Below are 19,069 nucleotides of genomic sequence, written 5' to 3' on the forward strand. Positions count from 1 at the left end.
GTTCTGGCATCCTGGGGGACAGGGAAGCACTTCACTTACCTTTTTTCTTCTTCAGTGGTCAGCAGAGACGGTCAGGGATGCCGGGTGCTCGCCACCTCCTCTTCATGCACCCAGGGGGCAGGGCGGGGTCAGCCCCTCGCTGGCCCTTTCCCACCAAAACCTTTTATATCCTCTCCTCTCTCCCCCTTTTCTCTTCAACGCACCTCCAGCTTCCAGAAGTGCTGATCAGCTGGAGTCCCGACAGCCCTGCAGCTCCAGCTGTCTCTCCCTCAGACTTATGCGGCACTGTCGCCGCTTCATTTCATTCCTCTCCGCCCCACTACCACTTCTCTAGGACAGTCGCATACCACCTGCCAGGTGCCAAAGTACCTGACTTAGAGCATGTACTGGCAGATGAGCAAGCAGGCTTTCTGATCTGGACACGCTATTTATGGGCAGGCCCTTATTCTTTAACACCTGGCCAAAAAATACATGTCCAAACAAGGTTTATTGTTAGGTCTGCATTTAATCTAGTTCCCAGAGAAAACTTCTGGTCTTAGCTCCTGCATACAACTTGACAGACACCTATTACTGCTTATGCACAACCTTTAAAAGAACTCTAGAATCAAAATTGGAGGCACCATGTACACTAATGAGATTCTAATCTGCAAAGGAGTAAGGCAAGGATGCATTCTAGCTATTCTGATATTTAAGTTCTATATAAATTCTCTTGTTGCCCCCAATTAAACCAATTAGAACACCATCTCCCAAAACTAGCTAATAGACATATTAGCTGTTGTATGCAAATGATATAGCTCTTTTATCACAAAGGCAAATTTGACTTAGATGAGCCTTTAATGCTGTGGCTAGTTACTTCTCTGAAGAGGTCTTTGAAATCAACTATAGCAAAACTAAGATCATGAACTCTGCAAAAAAACCCAAAACGTAAATTACATGCCTGGAAGATAAATGGCCAAAACATTGAGCAAGTCGAATGTTTTAAAAATCCGGGCATGGTTTTCCATAAATCTACTAAACATAGTGCACATCTACACTATGTCATCCAAAGTGCCACAAACCCAACAGTAGCAATTTAATCTTTTTATTTTTTACAGAGGAGTACAGCATCTATTCAGCTAAGGTTAGCACACAATTACTTACTCTTCTTTTACTCCTCTGAAACGGGTGCAATCCAAATTCCTAAGAGTCATATTTCAGGTAGCATAAAGGTAAGGTAAAGGTTCCCCCGCACGTTCGTGCTAGTCGTTTCCGACTCTAGGGGCCAGTGCTCATCTCCGTTTCAAAGCCGAAGAGCCAGCGCTTGTCCGAGGACGTCTCCGTGGTCATGTGGCCGGCATGACTAGACGCCAAAGGCGCATGGAACACTGTTACCTTCCCACCGTAGTGGTCCCTATTTTTCTACTTGCATTTTTTATGTGCTTTCGAACTGCTAGGTTGGCAGAAGCTGGGACGAGTAACAGGCACTCACTCTGTTACGCGGCACTCGGGATTCGACCCGCCAGACTGCCGACCATTTGATCAGGTAGCATACTGCATCTCAAATGTAGGGAGGTAGGACTAGCCTAAATCGAAACAGGTGCATGGATTTACATTTGCACATTGGTTAAACTACTTTTTTTTCTTCAAGTTTGAATTCTCTCCTTATAGAAGACAATTTCAAATCAGTATGGTTCAGGACCATGTCACAAAAACTCCACTATCTTGGTTTCTTCAGGGAAGTGCCTCTAATGATCTGATATGAGTGTCCACTTAATGCACTTAAGAATGTATTAAAGATCTGGAAATCCAGCAAGATCAGGCTGCTCTTCCCAAGAATGTTTTATTTGTGTAGTCAAACTCCCCCTTTTAAAGCAGCAAGATATTTATATCAAATAACTGTCCCAAAAATCTGAAGGACATTAATTTTAGCACACTGCAACGCACTTCCCACAGCAATTTTAGAAGAATGGAATAGAATAGAATTAGAGTAGAATAGAATAGAATAGAATAGAATAGAATAGAATAGAATAGAATAGAATAGAATAGAATAGAATAGAATAGAATAGAATAGAATAGAATAAACTTGTGAGCTGAGACTGAGCTGTAGACAAGGGGCTAATGAAACTAACTCATGTTGTGTTATACTGCATCTTGTATAAGGACTCACAGACTCAATTTATAATACCTTACCTAATAAAATAATCTGGGAAATACTGATCTTTTGTATGTGCAACTACTGTTATCAAGTTCAGTATGAAGTAGTTTCTCTGACTGTGGCCAAATTCTGCTATGCTGTATGTAAAATTAGGCAAACTTTAACTGCCCACTGTTAATCTACCACCAATTGCAAGATGTTATTCTGTCTTTCTTGTCCTTTTTTGTTTTTACTATTATCCTTTTTTGTAGTGCTTTTATTTGCTGGTCTTGTTTCATGTGATTTACAGGGAGAAAAGATCCATGAAGATATTTTTGACATTATAGACAGAGAAGCTGATGGCAGTGACAGTCTAGAGGTAAGACAGACTTGTGGTGCTGACCCTTAGATGACCTATAAATTTCTGGACCTGGAGAATGAATGCTAGTTCTGGACTACAATGGCCATCTGTTTAGCTTCACAATTAAGGGGTGGGGGTAAATCCCTTGGCACACAGTGGGGACAGTCCTCAAATCGAACATTCCCTCTGCTTGCAATCTTCCCTGCCTCATTAACCTTCTGGGAAAGCTGGCAAAGAAGATTGCAAGTGGAGATCACATGATTGCAGGGCACTTGACACTTGGTTATAAATGCAAAGGGGTTGCCAAGTACCTGAATGTGTTCATGTGATGGAGAATTTCATGATGGTCAAAAGTGCTTTGTGGGCTGTAAAGTACCTGTTCCTGGGCTATTGTGACCGTGAATGGCTGTTAAACAGTCATAAGTTGAGGACTATCTGTAATGTGGAGGCTGTCTTCTGATTGCTCACTGCAAAATAAACTTGTAGAAAGTAGATAATCTGATAATCTAGTAATAATCTATTACTAGATTCTAATTACTAGAATTTAGTAGTAATTATCTTTCATTCTTCAGGAAGATTGAAGCAGCAAAGATAAATGTTGATACAGTATATTTAAACTGTGACAAAATGATGAGCTATTTTGAAAAAAACACATAAATACGTCTTCCCTTACGATAGAGATTCTCTCTCACACAGACATACATACAAAGACACATTTATTCTCATAACAATCCTGTGGCATAGGTTAGGTGGGTGTAGCAGCAGTGACTATTCTAGGGTTACTAAAATTACTTATGACTTTGAATTCTGGCCTCCTTGTCTAAAAGCCAAGGCCTCCCATTTTGAATATTGGAATGACTGAACTGGAATCCTGGCTTTGAAAAGGAAAATTTTAATTTATATCACTCTCTTGATGCTGGATTAGGTTATCTTATTCTAAAAAATAGTTTCCCTGAGCTGAAAATTTATAGACTGGAAGGTTATAAAAGCGCATAAAATGGCAATTTTATAGTGAGCTAGAGATAGAAAGTGATTCATATCTAGTAAATGATAAAAGGATAAACAGCATGAGAAACTTTATTTTAATTAAATCAGCATAAGATGATATAACACAACAGGAATACAGGTTACGACTATTCATTCAGCTAACTTCGGTGGCACCAAACGGGGATTGTTGTGACTGTTGCAGTGTCCTAATCATGATTTAGTTGCTTGGGTGATTGGCTTGCAATTATGACAGTTGTCTTATCTTGCAGTCACATGTTCATAATTTGTGACCTTTCTTATCAAATTCCCACAAGCAAAGTCAGTGGGGAAGCAAGCAGGAGGTCACGAGTTGATCCCATTCTTTTTTTACCTGCCTGTCCATACTCCATAGCACCTGCCGTTTTGGCCACAGAAACACATTCTTTCTCAGAATGAACATACATCACAGAGTTGTTGGGGGGAAATGGGGTGATGGAATGATGTAAACATCATTGAGCTTTTGAAGAAAAATGGGATAAATATGTCACAAGTAAATAAAATCAAGGAAGGCCTTATAAAATGATCTGATCAAGCAGTGTTTTATTAGTGTTACAGGATCAAACACAAATTTATAAAAGAATGTCCCTTCTTGAAAACTGCCTACCGCTCCCCCACATTTCAGTCCCACACTTTCCATTATACATGCCTAATGAAAAGTCTGCTAAAGATCCTGCTTAACCTATAATGGTTTAGCAGAATCAACACTCTGTTCTTTTTAAAAGATAGCTGATAATGATTGCAAACCCCTAATTTTAAAAATACAGCTGTATTGATTCATAAGAGAACACTGCCAGAGTATTTTATTGCTCTACAGTTTTTAATTAGTTCAAGTGGAATTAATTTATTAGACATTAAGTTACACAGCTGAATTCTTTTTTGTCATATTAAAAAAATCTTTTTAAAACAAAGTTATATTTTCAAAAAATACAGTATCTGTGAATAAACATATTACTGAGGTTATGCAATTATTATTCAATATGAAATTACTAGAAGTTCCAAGTAGAGTATGCTTCTATTTTCATGATGTCAAATATCAATATTATTTGGTAAAAAAAATTCCAAAATTTCCGCTATAGGTAGTCCTCAATTTACAGCAGTTCATTCAGTGACTATTCAAAGTTACAACAGCACTGAAAAAAGTGACTTATGATTGTTTTTCACACATACTGTATGACCTTTGTGGTATCCCTATAGTCATGTGATCAAAATTCAGACAGTTCGCAACTGATTCATATTTATGATAGTTGCAGTGTCCTGGGGTCATGTGATCATCTTTTGCCACCTACTGACAAGCAAAGTCAATGGGGAAGCCAAATTCACTTAACAACCATGTTACTAACTTAACAGCTGCAATGGTTCACTTAACAACTGTGGTAAGAAAGGTCATAAAAATGGGACAAAACTCAACAAATGTCTCACTTAGCAACAGAAATTATGGGCTCAGTTGTGGTCGTAAGATGAAGACTCCCTGCATATTATTGTTTATCAGTGTTAAAAAAAATGTAAAAGTACTAAAGATAAATATTTAATTTCTCTTTTTTTCTACCTGTCTATCTATCTATCATGTTTTATCAACAAGAACAAAATGCAAAACAAAAGAAACAGAAAAATATACATCCAACAATAAGAAAAAATGTATAAAAAAGAAAAAATAACACAAACATCTAATAAGTCTAAGATTAAACATACAGAAAAATCTACCCTGGCTGGATGCTGGAAAGAAAATTTTAAAAACCTCAGTAAATTCTTCCTTTATATAATGGGTCTATACCTAATTATAAATCTTTTCATCCTTATTTCATTAGAAAAATATATACCGTATATACTTGAGTATAAGCCGAATTTTTCAGCCCACTTTTTGGGCTGAAAAAATCCACTTCGGCTTATACTCCAGTGAACAAAAAAAAGAACTGTCCCTTCGTTCGGGCCAGGCTGCTGAGAGAAGAGAGCGGCAGAGCCTTGCAGGGCTGGCAGAGGTGGCGGCAGTCCAGCGTTGTTTCTCCCCCTCGTGCGTGCGTGTGTGTGTCAGACCCACGGGAATGGCTGGTAGGGAAGCGGCATTCCGGCATTCCCCCCCTTCCTATGTGTCGGGCCCACGGGGTTTGACACACAGAGAAACGCAAATGCCGGACTGCCGCCACCTTTACTAGCCATTCCTGCGGGTCTGACACACACACACACACACACACGCACGAGGGGGAGAAACAACGCTGCACTGCCGCCACCTCTGCCAGCCCTGCAGCCCTGAGGTCTCAAGAGCCTTGGAATCACCGGTTGTATCCCTGCTCCATAGTAAAGATCTCCCCCCCCATTCTTTCATTGTTTCTGAGGTGGGGGATGAGGAGGACAGCAAAGTGGGCTTGCCCCCAAAGGCTGGCAGTCAAAAGACGCTCCTGCCTGCCCCTCCAGCCTCTTCCTTCTGCCAGAGCCGCCACCCCCGAGCCCCCCTCCAAGGCCAACTGCTGCCTTCTCAGGACTTTCTGGGACTTGCTGTGTGTTGTCTTTTCAGACCCGCCTGTGTGCTCCGTCACCCCTTCTCCCCTCCCCTGCCCCGATTCCATGGGGGGGATGCCCCTCGGGCCCATTGTGGCCGCTGAAGTCCCCTGGTCCCCCCCCCCAAAGCCATAAACTTGTGGTGGACTTGTAAGAAACTACTGGAAGTTTCTGGATTCTGATCCAATTCCGGATTCTGGCTCTGCATTGCCCAAGAGGTCAGGCTCATCGGTGGGTCTCGGAGCGACAAGCCGACCAGCTCCATCCGCAGGGCCGGATCTGATTGTGTTGGTTTAATTTGTTCCCTGGGGAGGGAAGGCAGGACCGCAGCTGAAACGGGCATTGCTGGGATCTTGAAAAGAACAAACAAGCAAACAATCTGGGTTTCTCTCTGGACTTCCTCCAGGGCCGGCCCCCTCAACAGCGCCCGTGTGATGCAAGGGAGGCTGCTCCGCTTTGAAATCTCTCTAGCGCTACCTAAGCCCAAAATAGACTCATTTCCATTCAAAGGAATTGGATTTCTGCTGTGCCTTAATTATTTCTGGACTGAAAGCGTGGTGACTTTCATAGTGGGGAGCGCTATCTATCTCTTCCCCTCCTCATTCCCCCCACTCCTCTGTAGGGCAGCTACAGGTTTCTTTGTTTTCTGTAATTCAGTGACCAAGGCCTTTCGGGGGCAAAAGGCTTCTTTCCGTTGAGGTGGGGGCTGGTTTCTGAAGGAGGCTGCAGCCCCCTGAGAGTTGAAGACCCCCCCCTGCCTGCCCGCCCTCTCTTGGGGCGCCCTGGGGGCTTCCCTGGCAAGGAAGCCCGGCTGCCCATTCGCGGCCACCCGGGTTGCCTCCCCCAGCTTCGGCAGAGATCAGTCCGGCTGGGGGGGTGGACGTCGGGCTTGGCTCGTTGCGGCCAGACCGGTGTGTCCCCACGTGGGCCCCGGGCTGCGCCCCCGGCGACTCTGCCCCCTCCCCTCCGGGCCGGGCTTCTCTCCGCCCGTCTGCCCGCCGGCTGGCTGGCTGGGCTGCTGCGCGACTGAGCTCTGCCCGGCGCCGGACTGCAGCGCCGCCGCTGGTCCCGGGCAAGGCAGCGAGCGAGCGAGCGCGCTCCGCAGGGCAGGCTCTCTCCGCCGGGACGCGGGCGGCGGCGGCTGGCTGTGGCTTCGGGGTGGTGCTGAGCTGCGCGGCCGCCCTCTCGCCCTGCCTGCCCCCCGGCCGGTGCCTTCGCCCCGCAAGCCCCCCCGACTTGCCCGGAGGAAGCGGCGGCAGCGCGGCGCTGCGGGCCGGGAGGGGAGGGGGGCACGGCGGGGGCTGCCCCTCCTGCCGAGGAGCCGAGCCCGGCGCCGTGTGTGTGTGTCAGACCCGCAGGAATGGCTAGTAAAGGTGGCGGCAGTCCGGCATTTGCGTTTCTCTGTGTGTCAAGCCCCGTGGGCCCGACACACAGGAAGGGGGGGAATGCCGGAATGCCGCTTCCCTACCAGCCATTCCCGTGGGTCTGACACACACACGCACGCACGAGGGGGAGAAACAACGCTGGACTGCCGCCACCTCTGCCAGCCCTGCAAGCCTCTGCCGCTGGCAGAGGTGGCGGCAGTCCAGCGTTGTTTCTCCCCCTCGTGCGTGTATGTGTGTGTGTGTGTGTGTCAGACCCGCAGGAATGGCTAGTAAAGGTGGCGGCAGTCTGGCATTTGCGTTTCTCTGTGTGTCAAGCCCCGTGGGCCCGACACACAGGAGGGGGGGGACGCCACTTCCTTACCAGCCATTCCCACGGGTCTGACACACGCACGCATGCATGAGGGGGGGGAAACGCCGGACTGCCGCCACCTCTACCAGCCGTTCCCGCAGGTCTCTCACACACACACACACACACACACACACGCACGAGGAGGGAAACAACGCTTGACTGCCGCCTCCCTAGCAGACCTTCCCTGCGGGATGTGCTGCCAGGAAGCCTGGCAGCCTGATGAGCGGACCCTGCGAACCACGGCCGAGCCAGCTCCGGGATGCTGCCAGAGTCCATGAGCGGCTCGTCGTGGCACAGAATATAGATATGTTGCTAAGAAGGGGCCAAGCTTATACTTATACTCGGCTTATACTCGAGTCAATAACTTTTTCCAGTTTTTTTGGGGTGAAATTGGGGGTCTCGGCTTATACTCGAGTCGGCTTATACTCAAGTATATACGGTAAACAAATATTTCAGATGAGATCTTTATCTGATAATTGAATTGACCAACATCTAATCGTACTATATATAAATAAAATGAAAAAAAAAGTCAGGGTTAGCCCAAACATTACACTAATCTTCAAATCGCTCTGTTAACCATCTGTTATTATATTTAACATAGAAAATCCACAAATGGCTTTGAGTCTCTTATAAAGCTGACTAATCCATTGTCTCTAATCAAAACAGTTAATTTTGCCATCTCTGCTAGTTCAATCAGTTTTAAAATCCACTCTTTCACAGTCAGCATGTCTTTTTCTTTCAGGGCTTAGCGAGTACAATCCTCGCATTGGTTACCATGAAAAGAAATAACATCCCAAATTGTTTTTCAATTGGTTTATCCATAATACCTAAAAGAAAAGCTTCATGTTTTATTACCGTATATACTTGAGTATAAGCCGAATTTTTTCAGCCCACTTTTTGGGCTGAAAAAATCCACTTCGGCTTATACTCCAGTGAACAAAAAAAAAGAACTGTCCCTTCGTTCGGAACAGGCTGCTGAGAGAAGGGAGCAGCAGAGCCTTGCAGAGCTGGGGGCAGTCCAGCGTTGTTTCTCCCCCTCGTGCGTGCGTGTGTGTGTCAGACCCACGGGAATGGCTGGTAGGGAAGCGGCATTCCCCCCCTTCCTGTGTGTCGAGCCCACGGGGCTTGACACACAGAGAAACGCAAATGCCGGACTGCCGCCACCTTTACTAGCCATTCCTGCGGGTCTGACACACACACACACACACACACACACACACGAGGGGGAGAAACAACGCTGGACTGCCGCCACCTCTGCCAGCCCTGCAAGCCTCTGCCGCCCCGGCGTTGGTGGTCGAGCTCTTCGGAGCCGGCAGAGAATCTCCCGCAGGAGGAGGTCGCGGCTTTCTCTCTTGCTTCGGACTGCAAGGATTTAAACTCCAGGAACAAATCCCGATGGAAGTTTTTTTTAAAAAAATACTCCTCCGGGTCGGACAGGGGACCCAGGCTGAGGTCTAGGGGTAGTGGGGGGGGGGGGCTCGCGGACATAGATGGGCTCAAGTGGAAACCAAGCAGCCCTCCCGAATTTGGGCTTCTGGACGGAGCAGCCGGTGGTGCGTTTCAAAAAGCAGAAAAGTTGGATTTTGAACATTTCAGCAGCGCATCTGCACCCGCTGCTTTTAGAAAGTACGAGGACCGGCAACTCCACTTCTCGGCTGATGCAGCGGGAGGCCCAGCCTCTCTTCAAACTCAGCGCCCGTGGCGGGGCTGGATCCGCCACCCGAAAGACTCTCGGGTGGCGCTTCCACGACGCAGTCGAAGCGCTTCGCTCCGCACACGGAAGGAAAAAGGTCGGCCCTCCAGCCGCGACCCGTCCGGCGGGCGCTCCTGCTTTGCGGCTCTCGAGGTCGCTGCCGGGAAGCCTCCGCAGTCGTGGAGGAGCGAAAGGCAGTGGCGGCACCTCCCCACGGCGGAGGCTCCCCGGCGTGTCCCTGTACCGGTCTCCCCCACCGGCCGTGGGTCAAGCAGGCTACGCTTCCCCGGGCGCTGCAACGGCACCCATCCTCCCCCGCGAGTCTTCACTACCTGGCCCCTGCAGAATCGCGGCGGCGCCCCCGGAGAAGCCTACCCCGAGGCTGCGGCCGATTTTTCCTTCTCCAGGCCTCTGCCGCCCGTTTCTGTCTGACACACACACGCACGCACGAGGGGGAGAAACAACGCTCTGGGCGGCACATGCCTGGAGAAGGAAAAATCGGCCGCAGCCTCGGGGTAGGCTTCTCCGGGGGCGCCGCCGCGATTCTGCAGGGGCCAGGTAGTGAAGACTCGCGGGGGAGGATGGGTGCCGTTGCAGCGCCCGGGGAAGCGTAGCCTGCTTGACCCACGGCCGGCGGGGGAGACCGGTGCAGGGACACACCGGGGAGCCTCCGCCGTGGGGAGGTGCCGCCACTGCCTTTCGCTCCTCCACGACTGCGGAGGCTTCCCGGCAGCGACCTCGAGAGCCGCAAAGCAGGAGCGCCCGCCGGACGGGTCGCGGCTGGAGGGCCGACCTTTTTCCTTCCGTGTGCGGAGCGAAGCGCTTCGACTGCGTCGTGGAAGCGCCACCCGAGAGTCTTTCGGGTGGCGGATCCAGCCCCGCCACGGGCGCTGAGTTTGAAGAGAGGCTGGGCCTCCCGCTGCATCAGCCGAGAAGTGGAGTTGCCGGTCCTCGTACTTTCTAAAAGCAGCGGGTGCAGATGCGCTGCTGAAATGTTCAAAATCCAACTTTTCTGCTTTTTGAAACGCACCACCGGCTGCTCCGTCCAGAAGCCCAGATTCGGGAGGGCTGCTTGGCTTCCACTTGAGCCCATCTATGTCCGTGAGCCCCCCCCCACTACCCCTAGACCTCAGCCTGGGTCCCCTGTCCGACCCGGAGGAGTATTTTTTTAAAAAAAACTTCCATCGGGATTTGTTCCTGGAGTTTAAATCCTTGCAGTCCGAAGCAAGAGAGAAAGCCGCGACCTCCTCCTGCGGGAGATTCTCTGCCGGCTCCGAAGAGCTCGACCACCAACGCCGGGGCGGCAGAGGCTTGCAGGGCTGGCAGAGGTGGCGGCAGTCCAGCGTTGTTTCTCCCCCTCGTGCGTGTGTGTGTGTGTGTGTGTGTGTCAGACCCGCAGGAATGGCTAGTAAAGGTGGCGGCAGTCCGGCATTTGCGTTTCTCTGTGTGTCAAGCCCTGTGGGCTCGACACACAGGAAGGGGGGGAATGCCGGAATGCCGCTTCCCTACCAGCCATTCCTGTGGGTCTGACACACACACACACACCAGGAAATCGAGAGCGCAGCCTTAAGTTAAAGGTGGCGGACGGGCCCAAGAAAAAAGGCTGCAAAACTCCAATCTTTTAAAGCGTGCGGTGTTGTTGTGTTTTTTTTCCCTCCCCCCGAAAGTGAACAGCAGCTTTCCGTACTAGTGTATTTGTACTGCCGCGAGTGACAACTGACAAAGCTTGCCGGTGTGATCTTGATTTTGGAACTGATGAAGTCTGTTAACAGGCTCAACTAAGATGGCGGACGTGTCGAGCTGAGCTCCGTGAGTTTGGTGTGGTTTGGTGGTCTTGGGGGCTCCCTTGGAGTGCATAATGCCTCCACGTTAGGGCTGGATGACTAGACTGCTTTGTCGTCCCTGTTTTTGGGGGCGTTGGTGCCCTCCATATCGGCGAGAGGCAGCTGGAGGTCTGGCCGGGAGATTGTAGCCGTTTTGAAACGCCGCGTCTTGAAACGCCCGATCAGCTGATTTTCGGGTGGAAGAGCCGCGGCTTGAATCTGTTTGCATCTGCCTGAATTAGACCGAAACGGCCTGAATTTGACCAGAGTTGCTTTGTAATGGCTGGAGGAACTGCAGAGGAGGTCTTGCCGGGAGATTGTGGCCGTTTTGAAACGCCGCGGCTTGAAACGCCCGATCAGCTGATTTTCGGGGCGGAAAGAGCCACAGCTTGAATCTGCTTGTATTTGTTTGAACTTAACCAGAAACGGCTCGTAATGGCTGGAGGAACTGCGGAGGGAGTGAATGCTCCAGCCTGGAATATTTGGAAAGGCTGGGGGAACCGGATGAACTGCAGCTTAAGCGACTGTTGCCGGAGGAGCCATGGCTTGAAATGCCCCAGTTTTGGGGCAGCGTTTGCTTGTTCCGGGTAGAAAAAACGCTGTCGACCCCGGCATCTTTTGCAGGGATTTCCCATTTCCCGTTGCGAAACCAGCCGAGCCCAAGTCCACCCTTTCTTTTTTTTCCACGGCACGCTCGGTGCCTTTCCCACGATCGTGTCTCCTTCAGATCTTACGCAAGCTTCCTCGATTTCCTGGTGTGTGTGTGTGTGTGTGTGTGTGTTTCTTTCTTATTCCTCCCTTCTCTGGTGGTTGGAAACAACAACTCTGCTGGCTCTCTCGGTGGGAACCTCCCATCCTCTATATACCCCCATTTCGGCTGCTTCGCAAACTGCTTCCTCCACCCCACCCCACCCCACCCCACCTCACCCCCCTTTTTCCAAACATTTTGTTTGCACCTCTGGGCCAAGCACGCAACTCCGAAAACGATCCCACCACTGGCAACTCCCTAGCACCGTAGGCAAAAACTAAATTCGAAGCCCCACCTGACAATCGGGGAGGGGAGGGGGGAGGAAGGAGGAAGAAACCAGCGCACCCTTCGCCCTTTTATTGTCGCAATCGAAGAGGCAGGAGAATGCGGGGTGGGGAGGAGAGAGAGAGAGAGAGAGTAGAAATCCCTATTTTCGGAGCCGAGAAGAGAAGCGCGGCTACAGCAGTCGCTAGCGTTCCCCCCAAGGGGGCGGAGAAAGAAGAACTCTCGGAACGTTTCTTTCGTAAATACGCGCACAGGCACACACTCGCCCAGCCGCGCGCTTCGCCCAGCTTCTCGCGGGGAGTTTGCAAGCCCTTCGTTTCTCTTCAGGGCCGTCAGAAGGGCGAGCAAGTCTCTGCCCTGCCCTGCCCTGCCGTGGGGGTGGGGAGCCAAGCGCGCTTGACGTTCCTGGAAACGAGAAGGGCCTGCGGAGACTGACACCAACCCGAGTGCCCAAGCGGGTCTTCTCAGCGTCAGGCAAAGTAGCTCACATGCAAAACAAGCCCGGTAGAGGAGCCGGAGCGGCTCCGCTGCTGGGGGCGCGTCTCGGCCGGGCCTTGCAGGATCTGGGCCGGGCGCCTCTGCTCGCCGCTCCGGCTCCTCTGCCAGGCTTGTTTCGCGTGCGAGCTACTTTGCCGGCCGCTGCTGAGGGAAGATCTCTGGAGAGGAGCATAAGGTGAGCTGCTGCATTTCCCAGCCTCGGCTTATACTCGAGTCACTAACTTTTTCCAATTTTGGGGGGTAAAATTTGGGGTCTCGGCTTATATTCGAGTCGGCTTATACTCAAGTATATACGGTAATATTTGTATCTTAAATAGTTTGCATTATCATTATTATATTTATCCAGAATGTTTTCATATACTTGCAAGATTGTCATATATGATAAAAAGTGCCTGGATTTTTATTACAATTCCAACATTTGTTAGAAGTCCCTCTATACATTTTTGCTAACCTATCTAGAGTCAAATATCAACGGTACACCATTTTATAAAAAAATTCTTTTAAACTATGATTCAAAGTAAAATTTAATCCATTAGTCCAAACATTCTCCCATTTATCTAGCATTAAGTTATGCCCAAAATTTTTCACCCATTTTATCATGCAGTCTTTGACATATTTGTCTTCCAAATTCATCTTGAGTGACATTTTATATACTCGGAAAAGGAACTATGCCAACCGAGCGCATTCTCTGTAATTATTGTCAGCCAAAATAAAATGAAAACACTAAAGAAAGTCATTCAGAGAGAAAAATAGAAAGAAGGATGGGGGGGGGAATCTCAACCCCCGCCCCACCCCACACAGGTAAAATTGGATGAAATGACATGCATATGAAAAAGTCCAGAAAGATGTTTGCAAAAAATGTCGCAATCCCCAAAAGGGAATCCATTAGCCTCTTTAAAAGAAAGGTGTTTTCTTGTAATAGATGTGTAACCTATTAATACTGTACTGACTTACCGTATTTTTCGGACCATAAGATGCACTTTTTTCCCCCAAAAGTGGGGGGGGGGAACGAGGGTGCGTCTTATGGTCCGAAGGTGATCCGTATGGCCAGCCCCAGCCTCCGCAAGTGGAAAGCAAGGGAGATTGCCAGGAGCACGAATCGGCACATGCTGAGAAACGCCGATCTCACGCTCCTGCACTCTCCCTCGCTCGGTTTCAGCTTCCCTTGCTACAAGAGAAAGCAGGCTGAAACGGAGTGAGGCAGATTGCCAGGAATGCGAATCGGCTGATCTCGTGCTGCTGCAATCTGCCTCGTTTCAGCCTGCTTTCTCTTGTAGCAAGGGAAGCTGAAACCGAGCGAGGGAGTTTGCAGGAGCGCGAGATCAGCCTATTCGCATTCCTGGCAATCTCCCTCACTCCGTTTCAGCTTGCTTTCTGCAAGAGAAAGCCAGGCTGCAGGGCCGCCTCCGTGGGTACTGCTCTAATGCAGAGAGGGAAGGACAAAGAAGGAAGGAAGGAAGGAAGGAAGGGACAATGGGAGAGGGAGGGAGAGAAAGAGAGAGAGAGAGAAGGAGAAAGAATTTTTTTTTCTTGTTTTCCTCCTCTGGTCTGGTGTGTCTTATGGTCTGAAAAATTCGGTAATCTATAATTATTCCCCTAGTCAATATGTTTTCCTTGATCTAATAGGACGATGTTTCTGATGGATTTCAATAACAGGCAATTCCTCCATTTTTGCCTTCTCCTTTCTCTCCCCCCCTATTTCCCCCCCTCTCCAAACAAGGTCATGTCTTTTAAAAATGAGGATTAGCAGTTCCTCATACAATATTAAGCTCTAACTATGTTATAAAACTAATGTCGTAGTTCCAGCTGAAAAGCCCAATGAAGTAAATCCACCAGAGATATTGCAGTATTAGGCATAGCATACTAGCACGGTAGAAGTAATTCCAGCTCTGGCAGTATAGCGGGAAAAAGGTAATTCAAAAAGTAAAATATTCTCTCCCCTCTCTGACATTTCAGGTCACATTGTCCAATTAGTTGTAATGGGAAGCCAGTTTCTGTTCGCCAAAACATTTCTTCAGTGACCTTGACTCTCACACTGATAGAAACCACCTGTGTATTCAAAACCTTTTCACACACACACACACAAACAAACACACACACACCCTTGTAACTGTAGGTAAGCTAGAAGCACCATGGCAGTTCTAATGAAAGGGGTCTTCATAGCTTGACAGGCCAACTGCCTACAGAGGAAGGGGAAATCTGGAAAACAAAATGAATACACACTATTACTTGTTAGCTTCTCCTTGCCCTGGCCTCTTTTCAAGAGTTCGGTGATCAGCAACTTTAGCAAAGGAGGGAATAAATTGCCTAGAAGTTTGCAAATCCCAAGAAGCTCTGCAGCTGCTTGCGGGTGCAAGGGGCTTGCCATTTCAAGATGGACTTTACTTTACCCGGGTCCATCTCCATCCTCTTGCACGACACTCCGTAGCCTAAGTAGTCCAGGCTAGTCTTGTGAAACTTGCACATTGACTGCTTGGCATATAGTTTAGTATCCAACAGTTTTTTTCAGCACTTGTTGTACGAGTTTCACATGTTGATCATTAGTCTCAGTGTAGTTGAGGATGTCATCCAGGTACACCAAAACCTCCTTGTATAAATGCTCATGCAGTATCTCGTTTATGAGCTGCATAAATACAGTAGGGCCCCCCTGCAGCCCAAAGGGCATTACTTTAAATTGGTAGCTCCAGTTGAAGGCAGTTTTCCACTTGTCGCCTTCCTTGATCCTCACTCGATACTACGCCTCCCTCAGATCTAGTTCCATCTTTTCTTTAAACAGCATTGGTGCTGCCACCCAAGATTTTGTGGCTTGGATTAACCCTCTCACCAAATTCTTATTAATATATTCTCTCAGCATCTTCATCACCTTCAGAGTCTCAGTCTCTCTCTCTCTCTCTCTCTCTCTCTCTCTCTCTCTCTCTCTCTCTCTCTCTCTCTCTCTCTCTCTCTCTCTCTCTCTCTCTCTCTCTCTCTCTCACCAAATTCTTATTAATATATTCTCTCAGCATCTTCATCACCTTCAGAGTCTCTCTCTCTCTCTCTCTCTCTCTCTCTCTCTCTCTCTCTCTCTCTCTCTCTCTCTCTCTCTCTCTCTCTCTCACACACACACACACACACACACACACACACACACACACACACTTCCTTGATCCAGTAGTGTTCTCATTTTACCAACATTAAGCAAATACAGTTCTTGGTACTATCGATATATACAATATATCTCATGACCACTTGCTTTCAGGTTTTCTCTCAATAGATTTGGGGTCTCCATTTTGTTGGCCACGCCAGGCCTAAGATCATCTCAGCCATTTAGGGGACGACCATAAAGTGGATAGTGTCTTGCTGGGCCCCAATTTAAGCTGCACTAGCTTTGCATTGCACTTGTACCAGTAACCATCTGATACCAATCATTAAGTCAGTCCGGAATTCCTTGGTCCAGGCACAAATGAAACGGATCATGACTCAGCCCTTCGCAGAACTATTACCGTGTTTCCCCAAATGTAAGACCTACCCCCAAAATAAGCCCTAACTTGATTTTGAGGCGTGGACCTAATATAAGCCCTAGCTCCAAAATAAGCCCTAGTTTGGGGGCGAGGCACACACCTAAAAATCATTCTAGGGCAGGAGTGGGGGGTGGAGCTGCCCCATGCACCCTATAGCCACTTACCAGGCCTCTCCTCTTTGGTCCACTTCTTCTGCAGCATCCCCAGGCCTGCATTTCGCAGTCAGAGGCCTTTCCGGAAGGCCACTGCAGCCGAGAATTGAGCTATGGATTCAATCATACCTCGCTTTTGCAAGGCCTCTGAATTGAATAAAATAGCTTGGTTTTTGGCTGCAGAGGCCTTCCGGAAAGGCCTGACTGCAAAATGCAGGCTGGAGCTCCATTCTCAGCTGCAGAATGAAACTGCTCCTTTGGCCCCAGAAGAAGTGGGCTGGCTGGCTGGGGCTGTCAGTGCCAGAGGTGAGTGGAAAAGACACCCCCCCCAAAAAAAAATAAGGGCTGGAGGGAGGATGTTGGCGTGGGTGCTGATAGTTCAGCAGAGTCCACTCAGGGTGTAGGGTCTGGCTTCCAAACTGGCTCCTCCCCTCGAACCTTCAGACTGCTAAATTTCTGCCTCAGTTGCTCTACCAACTGGGTACCACATGTTGGCAAATAGCACTCTTTTGGTGTGGCTTATTTGGAGGCTCTGCGCTCCCACCACTCTAGTTCTTGGCGATACTCAAGCCATGGATAGTATAGAGGGAACTCAGCTTCAGCTGCCTTCTGCTCTCCCTCTTCCCATTTCCCCAACCCAGACCAGGTGAACGCTACTGTCCTGCCCTCCACTCTAGGGTTGGGGGTGGCTGCTTCCGTTTTTCTTGTACCTTGGGGTGTGTCGAGGCTGGCAGAGTTTCAGAACTGCTCTCGGCTCCGGTTGGAGTACCGCTGACTGACCCTGACCCGGCTTTGGCCAGTTGTTCTGTTTCAGGCATCTTCCCCTGAGTCTTCACTACCCCTCTGGTGGTTTGCTAGAAAGGGCATATGGGCTCAGGACCCCCTTAGTTGAAATCAAGATTAAAAGAGCTGGAGTAATGTCATAGTTCCACTGAAAAGCCCAATGAAGTAAATCCACCAGAAACATTGCAATCTCTAATATAAAACTTTATTAGGCACAACATACCAGTATGGTAGAATAATTCCAGCTCTGGCAGTATGGTGGGAAAAAGGTAATTCAAGTAAAATCTTCTCTCCCCTCTCTGACAGTTCAGGTCATATTGTCCAATTAGTCCCCGAAAAGACAGTCTCTGTTCGCCAAAACATTTATTTAGTGATCTCTACTCTCACACTGATAGAAATCATCTGTGAATTCCAAACCTTTTCCCTTCACACACCCCCTCGTAACTGTAGGCAATCTAGAAGCACTATGGCAATTCTAATGAAAGGGGTCTTCATAGCTTGATAAAAGTGCTTTTCTCTATAATAAAAGGATAAAGGATTCACTACAGCTTTAAACAGAATTATAATTTACTTGTTTTCAAGTATCCAGACCATAAATTCTTCTCGATTCCCTCTCTCTGTTAGAATTAATGAGATCGGCTTTGATCAGGACAGTGATTGAAATCCCAAAATTATTAGATTCTGAATATGTCACTGCCTTGATATGATCACTGGGGAGGAGAGCAAGGACACGCCTGATATTGAAATCCACCATAATTTCAGAATCAGGCATGGATTTTAATATCAATATCAGGCATATCCTTTCTCCCCACCACCCTTGTCCCCCAAACCATATCAAGGTGGTGATGTAAGTTTTATAACATGGTCGTATGGGAATTCATAGTTGTATTATTCTGCTTTTTGCCAGGGAAACCACACCTTTGTGTCCCCCCCCAGCCTTTCCAGTTTCCCTTTTTAAAATTGCAAACTGAAAAGGGACTGCATCCAATTGGAAGGCTGAGCAGGTTCATATGATTACTTGTCCTATGCTGCGGATTGGCTGGGGACAAGTATCCTTCGGCATATCATCTGGGAGAGGGTGCATTGGAGGAGTGCCAGCGGATAATTGTTGGGGGAGAAGTGCTGGCAGAGGCCAGCTGACAATGCCCGTGATGGGACAGCTGGGGGGAGAGGGGGCGTGGTGAAGTGGACACAGCTATATGCCCGTGGTTAATTGTTCCAGTCCAGTGCTGAGATGCTGGATATTATTTGGCTGCAGAACAGAATAGCTAATTTTTAAGACATTAGTTACCTTATGTAGATTGTGGTTATATAGCTTTAGTATCCATTCATCTATCCACTGATGCATTTATGTGCACTGATATTTCTCCCATAAGAGGATATGTATCTATTTTTTATGTTGTTTATTTCAGGGTTTTGTGCTGTGTCATTCCATTGCTGGTGGGACTGGTTCTGGCTTGGGCTCTTACCTTCTGGAAAGGTTAAATGACAGGTGAGTGGCCACAAATGTGTTTGTGCTCATGTCCATACTTCTTTTGGGTAGGAAAATTAGAAAGCAGTCAAGTTACTTTAGGGAAATCTGCTGAGTGTCAGACATAGACGCTACACAGCTGACTCAGTAAGGTCTGCCCCACCCAATCACCAGCTTGGACAAGCCTTGGGTTTTATACAGTTGTAACTTGAAACAAGAAAAAAAATCAGTTTTGATCCCTCAGGCAAGAAATGTTCTTCAGTTTTGGCTAAAGAAATCAATCCAATTTTTTATTGGATAACATAGTGTTTTAAGAATTATAACTCTACCGAACTTTCAGAAATTGTGAGGAAGGGTAAACAGACACTTGATGAAAAATAAATTAAGCT

The 19,069-nt window shown here is 48.1% G+C and overlaps 1 protein-coding gene across 1 annotated transcript in view; it reads left to right on the forward strand.

The window, feature by feature from the left end:
* The window catches only part of TUBG1 (tubulin gamma 1), a 56,075-nt gene that overhangs the window by 17,049 nt on the left and 19,957 nt on the right, over positions 1 to 19,069 (forward strand). Inside the window, exons 4-5 of the mRNA XM_081344811.1 lie at positions 2,424 to 2,492; positions 18,622 to 18,701. Of these exons, the coding sequence (XP_081200937.1) occupies positions 2,424 to 2,492; positions 18,622 to 18,701 (149 nt within the window). The remainder of the gene's footprint in view (positions 1 to 2,423; positions 2,493 to 18,621; positions 18,702 to 19,069) is intronic.

Source organism: Vipera berus, assembly GCF_964194415.1.
Source record: "Vipera berus genome assembly, chromosome: Z".
NCBI classification, from domain to species: Eukaryota; Metazoa; Chordata; class Lepidosauria; order Squamata; family Viperidae; genus Vipera; species Vipera berus.